General features: G+C 33.6%; 1 protein-coding gene across 1 annotated transcript in view; it reads right to left on the bottom strand.

The window, feature by feature from the left end:
* Positions 1-2,222: 2,222 nt before the first annotated feature.
* LOC145312216 (potassium voltage-gated channel protein Shab-like) overlaps positions 2,223-14,230 on the bottom strand; it is a 70,711-nt gene continuing 58,703 nt past the window's right edge. Inside the window, exons 19-23 of the mRNA XM_080151439.1 lie at positions 10,160-10,265; positions 9,430-9,531; positions 7,240-7,350; positions 4,537-4,676; positions 2,223-3,148 (exon numbers count right to left, since the gene is read on the bottom strand). Of these exons, the coding sequence (XP_080007565.1) occupies positions 3,071-3,148; positions 4,537-4,676; positions 7,240-7,350; positions 9,430-9,531; positions 10,160-10,265 (537 nt within the window). The 3' untranslated portion in view covers positions 2,223-3,070. The remainder of the gene's footprint in view (positions 3,149-4,536; positions 4,677-7,239; positions 7,351-9,429; positions 9,532-10,159; positions 10,266-14,230) is intronic.

Below are 14,230 nucleotides of genomic sequence, written 5' to 3' on the forward strand. Positions count from 1 at the left end.
CCTCAAACATTTTAAACCCACTTAAAATAAAAAGCTTGGACGTCGTCGGGGGGTCAGTAGGAAGGTCAATCTAAGTCAACAAAAAATTGACAAACTTGCATAAAAACATAAAAATGACAAAAGGAGTACAGAATGTTATACTAAACGTATTCAAGTTTGATGAATTTGTTGTATCTATACAATGCAATGATACAAAGAAAAAACAAGGATGACAACATCCATAAAAGCGAAGCACTGAAACGGTAGGACAAACGGACATGAACACTTATATAAATTGTAAGTAAATTTGTTGAAAAATTGCTTGATGCAGGATAATGTTTAAGGACATCTTACATTTTTATGACTTAATTATAGAGTTGCTTCGCTTATAATGTTTTACTTTGTTGTCCCAGGAATCAGTATACTAAAAATCGGATAATTAGATCATATAAAAATTTGTTGTTAACAAAGTGAAAAAATGAACATGTAGAAAATGGACGTAACGATTAAAGAGTTACTAAGCTTTCTAAATTGTATCTAACTACTACAGGGATCACCATGCAAAATTTGAAATCGATAGGACAATTCTAACGTTCCTAAATCAACGAAAAAATCTATGCGTCACGGATGGACCGACCCTAATTATAGAAAAGCTTCACTTTAAAAATCAGGGAGGGAAGGGTAAATTACACTAGTGGAAAACATTTTTAGAATCACGTTATTTTAATCTTTTGCTCTAAAACTTTGGGTACCTTTTCTTAATTTTGATTGGCTGATTCTAAACACTTAGTGTCTAAACTATTGAACCAAAATATATAATCAACAGTATGTGTGATTTAATTTATCATCATTGGGAATGTGTAATTATATCCCTGAAAAAATTAAGTTTTTTAAATTGGCCCTAATTTTATGTTGCATATATATAGCATTGAATTTTAGGTTAATATAACTAAAAGCGAGGCTTTTCTATAATTAGGGTCGGTCCGTCCGGAACGGCGAGCTTTTTTCGTTAATTTGGGCATGTTAGAATTGTCCTATCGATTTCAAACTTTGCATGGGGATTCCTGTAGTAGTTAGGTACGATTTAGAAAGCGTAGCAACTCTATTATCATTTTCAGAATGTACGTACGTCCATTTTAAACATGGCAATTTTTAACTTTTTTAAAAACAAATTTATATTTTATAATTTTACGATTGATCTGATTTTTCAAATACAACAAAGTACTAATGCTATAAACGAAGCATCTCTATAACCAAGTCCTAAAAATCTAAGTATGTCCTTAAACATTATCCTGTATTTAATCCGTTTTTCAACAAATTTACTTACAATTTTTTTCAACTTTTATATATTCATTTTCTGAATATTTAGTTGTGACACACTTCGAGTTCATTTGTCTTACCATTTCAGAGCTTCGCTTTTTTATGTTGTCATCCTTGTTTATTTTATCTGTTATCTTTTGACTATTGTCATGTTTTACAATGGATGTAGGATATACGTGGATATATCGACAGGGAAATATTTGTCGTCATTTTAGCTTGCTTGCTAATATGAACCTCATTTATTGGTTAGTTTGTTCATCCAGAGGGAGGTGAGGGAATGAGGTAAAGGGGGTGGATGGTGGGTATCGTTATTTTAGCCAGCTGCGAGTATTACTTTATCAGAGTACATGGAAATATGGTACAACATCCAAGTAATAATATTTAGATTTGTATAAACTTAACTGTTAATAATATATATCTACATAACATCTTTACAAACTCCCTCGATTTTATTCAATAAAAAATCTACCGAAATCTTATTTCAGTATATAGCTACTAATAAATAATAATCATCTTGGTACGTTAGTCATGCTACAAGCATTTAAATAAGTTCCTTCGTAAATGATTCGTCGTCGGGGAGGTATTATAACTAAATAAAATAAAAATGGGTAATACTGCAGCTATGTCAGGTGCGCGACGTAAATACTTAGAGTATGGGGAATGCACTGGCCCATAAACAGGCGCTACTAATTATCATGAACAGTTAAGACTTCTCAGACAAAGGTCATGCAATCAAAGGGTTTGATGTCTGTTGTATGTTACCAAGCCTAATATCCTAAGGTGTTAAAGTATCGCGTTCCATTACAAGCGGATGATTCTCCGAATTTTTGTACATTATCGCTTAAAATCGGAAGACCTTACGATGTAAGGCATGGTATCTATTGGACTAAATCTGCCATGTTCTTAAAATAATAAAAATAATAATAAATAAACACATTTATTCTTGACCACAGATAAGTTACTTTTAATTTTAATAAATCAGGGCTCGGCGGCCGCGCGTCAGCCGCTGGTAAGCCTAAGGGAAATCGACCCTTTACAATTTTAAAAATCAGCTGGAAGTCTAACCCTGACCCAAATATAGTAATCCTTCCAATCAAAAAATTTTCAAAGCGTTAAAACTGGTTTTAATTTGAGGATTTTTGTGGCTGATGCGCTGCTGCCGAGCCCTGATAAACACATACGTTTTAGGTTTTTTCTTTACATGATAAAATTATCTTTTTTTTGTACAAATATAGATAAACATTTTGTAACATTTGTTAGATACATTTAGAATATAAATTGTAATAGTTATTTATCGCATTGTATTGTAGACAAATTTCCGCGGATAGTAAAAGTAAAAATTTTAAGATTAAAGCTAGTTTTGTAAGTCTCAAGGGTCCGGAAGGCCTGGGCTAACAAAACTGTTATTTATTTCAATATTCGAGGACTATTGTCTGCAATACAATACTTTACATCACTTTTCAGTATGGCTGGTAACCGGTTCTTATCCAGCGGATTTTAATCGGTTTCGAAGTCATACTGGAAAATGACATTTCTCAATTGTTCACTTATGTTGATAATGGATGTAGAATATACGTGGATGATAGTAGAAACATGAGAAAAGTTGTCATCAATTTAGGTTGCCATTTCCCCTCTCCTTTTATTGGTCGTTTATCATCCAGTAAGAGGGGAGGAGAGGGGGCAAAGGAGGGGGATGGGTAGATCGTTATTTGAGCCCGCTACAGAGTTCACATGCAAAATTTGGTGTAAGGTCCAATTAATAATAAATCCATTATGTTGATTTGACTGTCTCTCCGATGCTTTCCAGAAACCTTTTCTTCCTGATTTCTTCTTCTCTCATATATCGTTCCTGAAATTTAATATTTTGTTCCAAGTAGTTTTTATCAAATCCTTTTCTCTTGAGTAGGTATTGTGGTGATTTTCCTCAAAGTACCCAGCGAGCACTTAACCCCCCTTATATTTTATCAAATATATTTAAAATAAAGTTTCTTTTCATTTGCCTTACCTTTGCTAGGCCCATGTTTGCGATGCCTAGAACTAGGGTTGGGCCGGATATCCGGTTTGGCCGGATAGCCGGCCATATTCGATATCCGGCCTGTTACCGGATATTGAAACTATCCGGATACCGGATATCCGGCTGATTTTTACTGCCGGATATCCGGTAATTTGCCGGATATCGAGCGTTGGCCAGATATCCGGCCGGATACCGGATATTGAAACTATCCGGATACCGGATATCCGGTATCCGGCCAAAAAAGTATCCGGCCCAACCCTACCTAGAACCCAATATAACCTAACTAAACCTGGCCTAAAGTTATAAACAAACAAACAATTACACCAATTCTTAATTTCAATTTCTTTAAAAATAAAAGTGCAAAGGGGGGGAGGAAAGGGGGTGTCTGCTCAATAAAATATAACCAAAAATCATAACAGCGCACTAAAATAGAGAACCCACTGTGGTAGTTATTAAGAACTTAATCTTAATACAAAAAAAAATATTACTACTTAATGTAATAGGATTATGGTTACATTATCTATAACTAGCGGCTACGCCCCTAGAGGCCTCTAGTGGCACTTTAAATGTTTTTGTTTGTTAAAGTTTCTACGATAATTTTTTACGGACGATACCTCTTTATTTGACATTGAAGTCTCCCATAATTTTTTTAAAATTTCAATTTTTTTGTCATTTTTCTTGGGAGGGTGGTAGTACCCTCCCCCAAAATAGTTAAAAACCTTCCCAGGACATATGAGAATCTACCCTGTTAAGGAGAACCCGATCGGTTCAGCGGTTAGCAAGATCCTTCGGTACAGACAGACACACAGACAGACAGACACACAGACAGACAAACATCCTGTTACTTTAGTATAAGGATACAAAGTAGAACGATGTCTTTCTGTCCGTTTGGGGCTTAAGATCTTAGGAACCATTAAACTAATTGGGTTATACTTTGGATGACAATATAGCTACTTTCACTATTTTCTTGGGAGGTGGGACACCCTCATCCAGCAAATAAAAAATAAGATGTCTTTCCTAAAAAATTATGCCATTCGGGCTCTGCTTGTCCTGCGATTTTAAACTACTTTTTTTGTAAGTGGGACACCTCCCATCCCCCCCCCCAAAAAAAAAAATGTGACTCAGCGCGATGAATTAAATTTAAATATACTGAAATAAAGATAATTATTATTTTGCTGTAGCACTTTTGGATAAGATTTTTGTTATTGAAAACAAGGTGCAACCTTTTCTCTCTTCCTCTGTATCTGTTTCTGTTTCAGCTTGTTGTTGTTGTAGAACTGGGCAAAGTTGTTCACCACGATGGGGATGGGCAGGGCCATGGCCAACACTCCAGATATCGAGCACAGGATCGCAACAAACATACCTGTCAAGAAAAAGAATTAAAAACGATGATGTATACTCAGTAGTCCGAGAATATACGCTAGTTTAGACAGTATAAAAAATATTTTAAAATACTGCTTTAACAAGTAAGATTAAAATTTAGATTTAAGAATCACTTTGTTTTGTATATTTTATTTTAAAATATAAGTAAAAGATGAGAAAAAACGCCTATACAAAATTAGGCTCTAAATTTACCAATTATAGTTATTCTAACCATATCCAACAGTATTCATAGTAATAATAACCTACCCATAGGTGCTACAGGGTACATATCACCATATCCAACAGTACATAGTAATAATAACCTACCCATAGGTGTGACAGGGTACATATCACCATATCCAACAGTATACATAGTAATAATAACCTACCCATAGGTGACAGAGTACATATCACTATATCCAACAGTACCTAGTAATAATAACCTACCCATAGGTGACAGAATACATATCACTATATCCAAAAGTACATAGTAATAATAACCTACTAATAGGTGTGACAGGGTACATATCACCATATCCAACAGTACATAGTAATAATAACCTACCCATAGGTGTGACAGGGTACATATCACCATATCCAACAGTATACATAGTAATAATAACCTACCCATAGGTGTGACAGGGTACATATCACTATACCCAACAGTACATAGTAATAATAACCTACCCATAGGTGTGACAGGGTTCATATCACTATATCCAACAGTACATATAGTAATAATAACATACCCATAGGTATGACAGGGTACATATCACTAAATCCAACATTACATACAGTAATAATAACCTACCATAAGTGTGACAGGGTACATATTGCTATATCCAACAGTACATAGTAATAATAACCTACCCATAGGTGTGACAGGGTACATATCACTATATCCAACAGTACATGGTAATAATAACCTACCCATAGGTGTGACAGGGTACATATCACCATATCCAACAGTACATGGTAATAATAACCTACCCATAGGTGTGACAGGGTACATATCACTATACCCAACAGTACATAGTAATAATAACCTACCCATAGGTGTGACAGGGTACATATCACTATATCCAATAGTACATTGTATTAATAATTTACCCTTAGGTGTTATAGGGTACATATCACTATACCCAACAGTACATAGTAATAATAACCTACCCCTAGGTATGACAGGGTACATATCACTATATCCAACAGTACATAGTAATAATAACCTACCCATAGGTGTGACAGGGTACATATCACTATACCCAACAGTACATAGTAATAATAATTTACCCATAGGTGTGATAGGGTACATATCACTATATCCAAAAGTACATAGTAATAATAACCTACCCATAGGTGTGACAGGGTACATATCACCATATCCAACAGTATTCATAGTGATAATAACCTACCCATAGGTGTGACAGGGTACATATCACTATATCCAACAGTACACATAGTAATAATAACCTACCCATAGGTGTGACAGGGTACATATCACTATATCCAACAGTACATAGTAATAATAACCTACCCATAGGTGTGACAGGGTACATATCACTATATCCAACAGTACATAGTAATAATAACCTATCCATAGGTGTGACAGGGTACATATCACTATATCCAACAGTACATAGTAATAATAACCTATTCATAGGTGTGACAGGGTACATATCACTATATCCAACAGTACATAGTAATAATAACCTACCCATAGGTGTGACAGGGTACATATCACTATATCCAACAGTACACATAGTAATAATAACCTACCCATAGGTGTGACAGGGTACATATCACTATATCCAACAGTACATAGTAATAATAACCTATCCATAGGTGTGACAGGGTACATATCACTATATCCAACAGTACATAGTAATAATAACCTATCCATAGGTGTGACAGGGTACATATCACTATACCCAACAGTACATAGTAATAATAATTTACCCATAGGTGTGATAGGGTACATATCACTATATCCAAAAGTACATAGTAATAATAACCTACCCATAGGTGTGACAGGGTACATATCACCATATCCAACAGTATTCATAGTGATAATAACCTACCCATAGGTGTGACAGGGTACATATCACTATATCCAACAGTACACATAGTAATAATAACCTACCCATAGGTGTGACAGGGTACATATCACTATATCCAACAGTACATAGTAATAATAACCTATCCATAGGTGTGACAGGGTACATATCACTATATCCAACAGTACATAGTAATAATAACCTATCCATAGGTGTGACAGGGTACATATCACTATATCCAACAGTACATAGTAATAATAACCTACCCATAGGTGTGACAGGGTACATTTCACTATATCCAACAGTACATAGTAATAATAACCTACCCATAGGTGTGACAGGGTACATATCACTATATCCAACAGTACATAGTAATAATAACCTACCCATAGGTGTGACAGGGTACATATCACTATATCCAACAGTACACATAGTAATAATAACCTACCCATAGGTGTGACAGGGTACATATCACTATATCCAACAGTACACATAGTAATAATAACCTACCCATAGGTGTGACAGGGTACATATCACCATATCCAACAGTACACATTGTGATGATAGCCCACCAGAAAGCTGCAGGTATAGAGGTAAATGGGGTGTCTTCAACATCTTTTTCTAGAAAATATAAAAAGAATATTTAACTTTTTAAAGAAGAGAGAGTACCTTTTAAACTTCCGGTCCAAACTTCAAATAACAAAGCATCATCTCCCCCACTCAAAAAATGTTTTTGTCTATCATCATTGGGAATGTCCATCAATATGTCGTCAATTGTCTTATCCCTTAATATCCCTGAGAAATGTAAGGTGACTGTGCAAAATTTAGGTAAGAAAAATAAGAGGTTGTGTCGACTAAGAAACAGATACTAATTAATCAACTAAAATTAGAAGAGAAACTTTGTTTAAGATAGCCTGATATCTAGTTGCCGAAAGTGTACGCAGTTTCCTGGGTGTTTCCTCATCCTCGCTCAATATTTACTACTAGCTACAAATCTTCAAACTTCCCTTAAAAAAATCAAAATTTGAATGTGTAAACGATTTATACAATATACATTATAAATTTGAATTTTTTAAATTTTGATTTTTTTTTTTTGAAGTTTGAAGCTTTTTTAGCTAGTAGTAAATATTGAGCTAGGATGAGGAAACACCCAGGAAACTGCGTACACTTTCGGCAACTAGATATCAGGCTATCTTGTTTAAACATGCATATACAATAGATGTAAAAAGTATAGATAAACAAACAACGTTTAGACCAATTGTAATCAGTTTTATTAACGCATTCACACAATAAGACATTATAAAACGTTTTAAATCAGGGAGGTAGGGGACATTGAGCTTTTTATTACACTAGTTCCCAAAGTTTTATAAAAACGTTTTCTTATTCGTTGACCTTAAATTTTGCGAACTTTTAATGAATTTTGATGGGTTGTTTCAATAGGTTGAGTGTCCAAACGTTTCAACCATTAAATGTAATCTACAGAAGGGGTAATTTTTTGTATCAATATTGGAAATTGATCAGTCAGTGCCTTTAGATCTCATTTTTAACCATTTAATACGTAAAAATTTCAAATATAAAAAAGTGTTGGAGGGATAATTGTTTATGAATTATCTTCTAGAGTAATACAGCTATTCTGCTTACACTTATAACACACCCACACACTCTCACAAACTTTTAAATTGAAAAGAACTAATATACATAATTATATGTATCAAAGGAAGGAGGGGACATTGGACTGTTTATTATAATATTTCACAAAATTGTATAACAACGATTTCTTATTCGTTAGCTTAACAACTTTGGGGACTTTATTGAATTTTCATTGGCTGGTTCATTAAATTAAGTATCCAAATGTTTAACCACTAATTGTAATCTACAGAAGGAGTAAATCTTTGCTTTTAAAAATCGCCCCTTTTTTGTTCTAAAAATGTCTAAGCGCATTTGAAAATTTTTGCACTCCCCTCTAACAATTTTTTCACCACCCTTAATTTTAATGGGGGTGAAGAAGTTTTACAATCCCCCACACAATTTTAATCAAAAACTTTCACTCAATTTTAGATTCTAATCTACATAAGAGATAATATTGTTTAATATGATTGGAGATGTATATCGTGTATTGTCTTATCTCTTAAGATCCCTGAAAATGTAGAACTATATTTCCAAAGTTGTATCACAAGAAGGAATTATCTTCATTAAAACATTATGCATAAGGAAAATATAGAGCTTTATAATTTAACTAGCGGCTTCGCCCTAGGCTCTAGAGGCTTTGGCCCAAGATATGATAGAATAAAAGTTAAGGTGAAATTCATTAAAAAATGACAAAGGAAATCTTCTGCAAAAAAAAACCAAGGATATCTCCTACAAAAAAAATAGAAGGATTTTTTTGTTCTTTGGGGGGTTGGGGGTGTCCAACCCCCCAATAAAATAGCCAAAAACCACCACAGGACCAATAGGTACATACCCTGAAGAGTAGAATCCAATCGGTTCAGTGGTTACCGAGATCTTAAGGGACAGACGGACGGACAGACATCGTTCTACTTTGTATTATAGATATGAAACAAAAAGTTTTGTTAAATACTAATATAATTTTGTCATTTATAGTTTTATATGAATATAACATAAACTTTCAATTAAACAAGGATGACAACATCTATAATAGATGGTTAAATAACAATTATCAAATACTGAGTTTGACAATACCTGCAAAATAGCAGAGTGATGAGAAAACCAGGACACCCACGGCCATGAACAGGACCAACAAGAATAGTTCCTTGTAGCTGTTTCTCACCGTGAAGGCTATTGACTGCAAGTTTTACACAATTATTGAAAACCAATATTAGATCAGCTTAAACTTAGGATTTAGGTTTGGATATTTATTCAAATTGAAATTTGTAAAGAAGTAAGTTTTTTTGTTTCTAGAAAAATAGATGGTGCGATTATTTTGCGTTTTTCAGGTAAGCTAAATATTTTTCTTGTGATGTTTTAATATAATTTAACTCCATTCCTATTTAAATCCCTAAAAGCTAGGGACGAAGCTGCAATTTTTCAGAAAATGTATTTTTAATTATCAAAAAACTAACGCAGACACCTCTTGAGCCATTGCACTTTAGGGAGTAGGAGGGGAGAGATTAAGCCAACCCTCTATTTTTAATTTTGCTTTTGAAAATAAAATAAAAATAATATTTATTTTTTTTTTTTTTGGGGGGGGGGGGTTGGGGTAAAGGCGAAGAGGTCAATTTTAACTAGGGGCGATTTCATCGGGAGAGGGAAGATACCCTCGCCTAAAGTAGTTAAAACCTCCCCTGGATCTATACAAAGCGTTAAAGGAGATTTATTGGATTAAACGTTAGCAAGATCCGTTGCTAAACAAAGACAAACAGACAGACTCCCTGTTACTTTTATATAAGGATAAATAGATTTCAATTAAGTTCCTGTAGGCCAGTGGAGTGGCGAGCAATCTTAAAAACCCTCAGAATTCTCATTATTCGAAATATTGAAACTATTCTTTTAACATCAGAGAAACTGTCGGATTCTTCCTAAAATATAAATTCAAATAAGGATGACAACATCCATAAAAGCTTAGCTGAACAAATCATATAAATAAATCAAAATGGATAAATTTAAATGTAATAACGTATTTAATGTTCAACAATATATCTAGAACTTATAGTCAAGGATAGCTATTCTAACAATCAATTCTACAAAAAAAAATTACGAAACCTTTCAAAGTATGGTGGGGTTATATTTTGTTTTTAGTGCAATTGAAGAGGGGTGGGTAAGAAGGGGAGGAAAAGGGGATATGGGTTGTGGTAAAATTTTTCTTTAGAATTGTTTGTAAGAATATCTTTTCCCTGGCTTATAGTGCCTATAAAAAAAGGCGTCATCAAATACAAAAGACCAAAGGCCAGTATATATTTTACCATTGGTCAATTAAAATGTATACTAGCCTATCATTGGTCATTTGTTTTGTATGACGAAATTTGTACAGGAGAAAGTGTCTCAAAAATTAACCAAGTGACGTCATACAAATGAGGGAGAAGAGAGGAGAAGTGGAAAAGAAAACCCCTAAAAAAGAGATAGATAATTCCTCATTTTTAAGACGTCACATAGTTTAGACTTTTTGTCCCGTCCCTGTAATTTTTTAGGCACTATAAGCTGCTTCAAAACTTTTATCAGTAATTGTAGAGTTGCATTCAAAATTGTACCAGGAATCACCACGCTAAGTTTGAAATGCTTTTTTACGGACGGACTGACTGTAGGAATAAGTTTTGCTTTTGATAAATTAATGTTAAATGAAGGAATTAATTATGTCACACAGAGCCAGTCTTATTTTCATCAATTTAGATTTTAATTAAATTTAATTGAGATTACAATTACTTATACAATTTGTCTCATTGTTATAAATTAATTATATTGAGTGGCGATTCTTGTAAATTAATTATAGAAATTGAAAAGTTTTTAAACTAATCTTTTTATCTACAATACTACGCTCCTACCTTCTAGGGGCGCTGAATATATTAAAATGGATAGTGAGGCGAACAAATTTTTTTGTGATAAGTTAAAATTTTAATATTCTTTTCCGTGCTTATTTATTCATCTACATTAAATTTTCATTAAAATGTTTTATCTTATTTCTAAAATTAATTCGCTTTTGTCTTTTATTTTTTATGCCAGTAACTTCGTTTCTAGCCTTCAGGGGCGTTGAATTTAGAAAATTAGGCTCACAAATATTTAATATGAAATATCCAATATCTAAGGGGGGGGGGGTTTAATGCAACCATCTCGTAATCAATGTATAAATGGCACTTAGAATTCGAATTTTGATCTGAAATTTTGCATGAGTAATCCTTGGTAGGTCTATTTTCCCTAAATCAAACAAAAAGTTGGAAAAGTAGCGGCTAACGGCTGGGGGCTCATCCGTTTAGCCATTTGTTGAGTATTTTCAAGCGAAATCCATCACGAAACCTCTCTCCATATAATGCTCTTTTCCGATCCAAAACGTTTTCAAACGGTTCTAGCCGGTAGTTGCTGGTACTAGAAATCTAAAAAAATGTTTGTTTTGTATCATTTCACATGATTTAAAGCAAAAATATGTTTCAAAAAGTTGATTTCTACGTAATTTATGACAGATTTGCCCTAAAAATGGCCAAAAAACGACTAAACGGCTGAGCCGTTAGCCGTTACTTTTTCAACTTTTTTTTTTCGATTTAGGGAAAATAGGCCTACCAAGGATTACTCATGCAAAATTTCAGATCAAAATTCGAATTTTAGGTGCCATTTATACATTGATTACGAGATGGTTGCATTAAACCCCCCCCCCCTTTGTGAATAATCGATTCCAGCTACTTTTTGTCGTGAACCTTAATCAGAAATAAAATTTTGAAGTTTTATTTGTTGTTAATTTTTATTTTAAGTAAAAGGATCTTTGTGTGTCTGTTTGTCTGTCTGTCTGTTTGTCTATCTGTCTGTCTGTTTGTCTGTGTGTACCGAAGGATCTCGCTAACCGCTGAACCGATTGGGTTCTCATAGGTCCCGGGAAGGTTTATAACTATTTTGGGGGAAGATACCACCGCCCTTCTAAGAGAAATCTCCCTTAGAAAAATTTTACCCCCCTCCCCCAAAAAATTCTTTTTAATTTTAAGAAACGGGGTTATCCATTTCAATTCCCCCCTTTTCAAGTTCCCCTAGAGGCCTCTAGGGCCGTAGCCGCTAGTCATTAAGAAAGTAAAAGGATTTCTGTGTATCTGTTTGTCTGTGTGTACCAAAGGATCTCGCTAACCGTTGAACCGATATTGTTGCCTTTACAAAGTAGCTTTTAGTATAACCTGGGAAGGTTTAAAACTTTTTGGTGGGAGGGTACCACCACCCTCCTAAGAAAAATCGCCCCTAGAAAAATATTACCCCTCCCCCTCAAAAAAAGACAAAAAATAGATTTTTTAGAACCAAATAAAATTTTAATACTTTTCCTTTTTTAATCTAAAATAAAAATTGAGTTTTCAAATTCAATTTCCCCCTCCTAAAGTGCCCCTAGAGGTCTCTAGGGGGCGTAGCCGCTAGTATATTATACATTGTAACTAAATACATGCGCATGTTTGTTTTCCTTTTATTCATGGCTCAAGTTTCGGGGCTAAGAGTCAACAAAACGGCCATTGAAAATTATTTCCAAGATTTATAATTTAAGACTTTCAGACAATGAGCTAACTTGCCACTATAATAAACCAATTTTCTCAGATATCCAACAATATGCTGGTAAGAGAGAGGTGATTGGTTCATATTTTATAACAAGGATAACAATATCCACAAATATTTTCTGGTAGGGAGTATCTTTACTTTTCAGAGGTCTATCTTTTCAGAGGCCGCCGAAAGATTGACGAAATAAGGGACAGACCAATTGATTTTTAGAGTAGCTTCTCCATAAAATTTGGTGATACTTTACTTACAACTGATAGACCTTATATAGCTATATTTCAAAAGTACACTTTTCATATTTTACAATTAGTTCGGGTAACCACGAAAAACAATGAAGCTGACGTCACTAAGTTCTCATGAATAAAGTTTATACTTTTAACTATATGTACACAACAAGACTCTGCCCAGGTTAACTTTTTGTTTTGTTTTAAAGATATGTATTTCATAAAGAAAAGACATATACATACAGAATTACATATTATAGTACGAGACTTTTATTTACATCAACATAGCTTAGTAGCTGGAAATTAATCAGAAAAAACAGGAATCACTGTGTTATTAAAAACTCAAGAAAATCAGAGATAAAATTAGTTTCTTGCCCTGCATTTTGTAACAGTTTGAAGGAAAATTGGGTTAGGAGAATTGTATGGGCATGCAGGTTGTTTTTATTCCAATTTGAAATACAGTCTTCTTTGCTTAATTTGAGTGATTTGTCTTTTGCAGCTAAAATAAGATTGGATAGTTGAGTATATACATTTAACGAGAAATCATCATAATACATATTAAATAGGTAAAAGCTTTCTTTTAGAAAAATAAATTGAGGTTGTCCATTATTATACTTAATATCTAAAAAGACAGCTAGTTTATGAATAAAATAAGAAGGAAATAAACAAAAGAATAATGCATGATCTGTATTGCTTTCTGTATTACATTTGTTGCAAATATTTGAATCGACTAATTTGAATTTAAATAGTTTATTTTTGCTTGGTAGTGTGCGATTCAATTGTTCTAGATAAAAGTTTTTGAAATGTAATATAATTGGTAAATTAAAAAGTTTCTTAATAGTAAGTTCAAAAAGTTCCTTGTCAGGAAAGAACAGTTTGTCTCTTTTTCTTGTCATTATAGAAGGTAATTCTATGTCAATTTTAGATTTATACATTTGTTTGAAATGAAAAGAAAAGAGTTTCTTGTTCTTTACCAACAATGAACTAAGTGGGTTCAGGAACAGCTTGGATTTTTGCAGGCTGAAACTAGTAGCAGAGAAGCAGGGCTTGAACGCATCAACCACTTTTTGTAACTTGTTAATTAGAAT

The sequence above is a fragment of the Acartia tonsa genome, chromosome 2 (genome assembly GCF_053477335.1).
Source record: "Acartia tonsa isolate MP-2025a chromosome 2, ASM5347733v1, whole genome shotgun sequence".
Lineage (NCBI taxonomy): Eukaryota > Metazoa > Arthropoda > Copepoda > Calanoida > Acartiidae > Acartia > Acartia tonsa.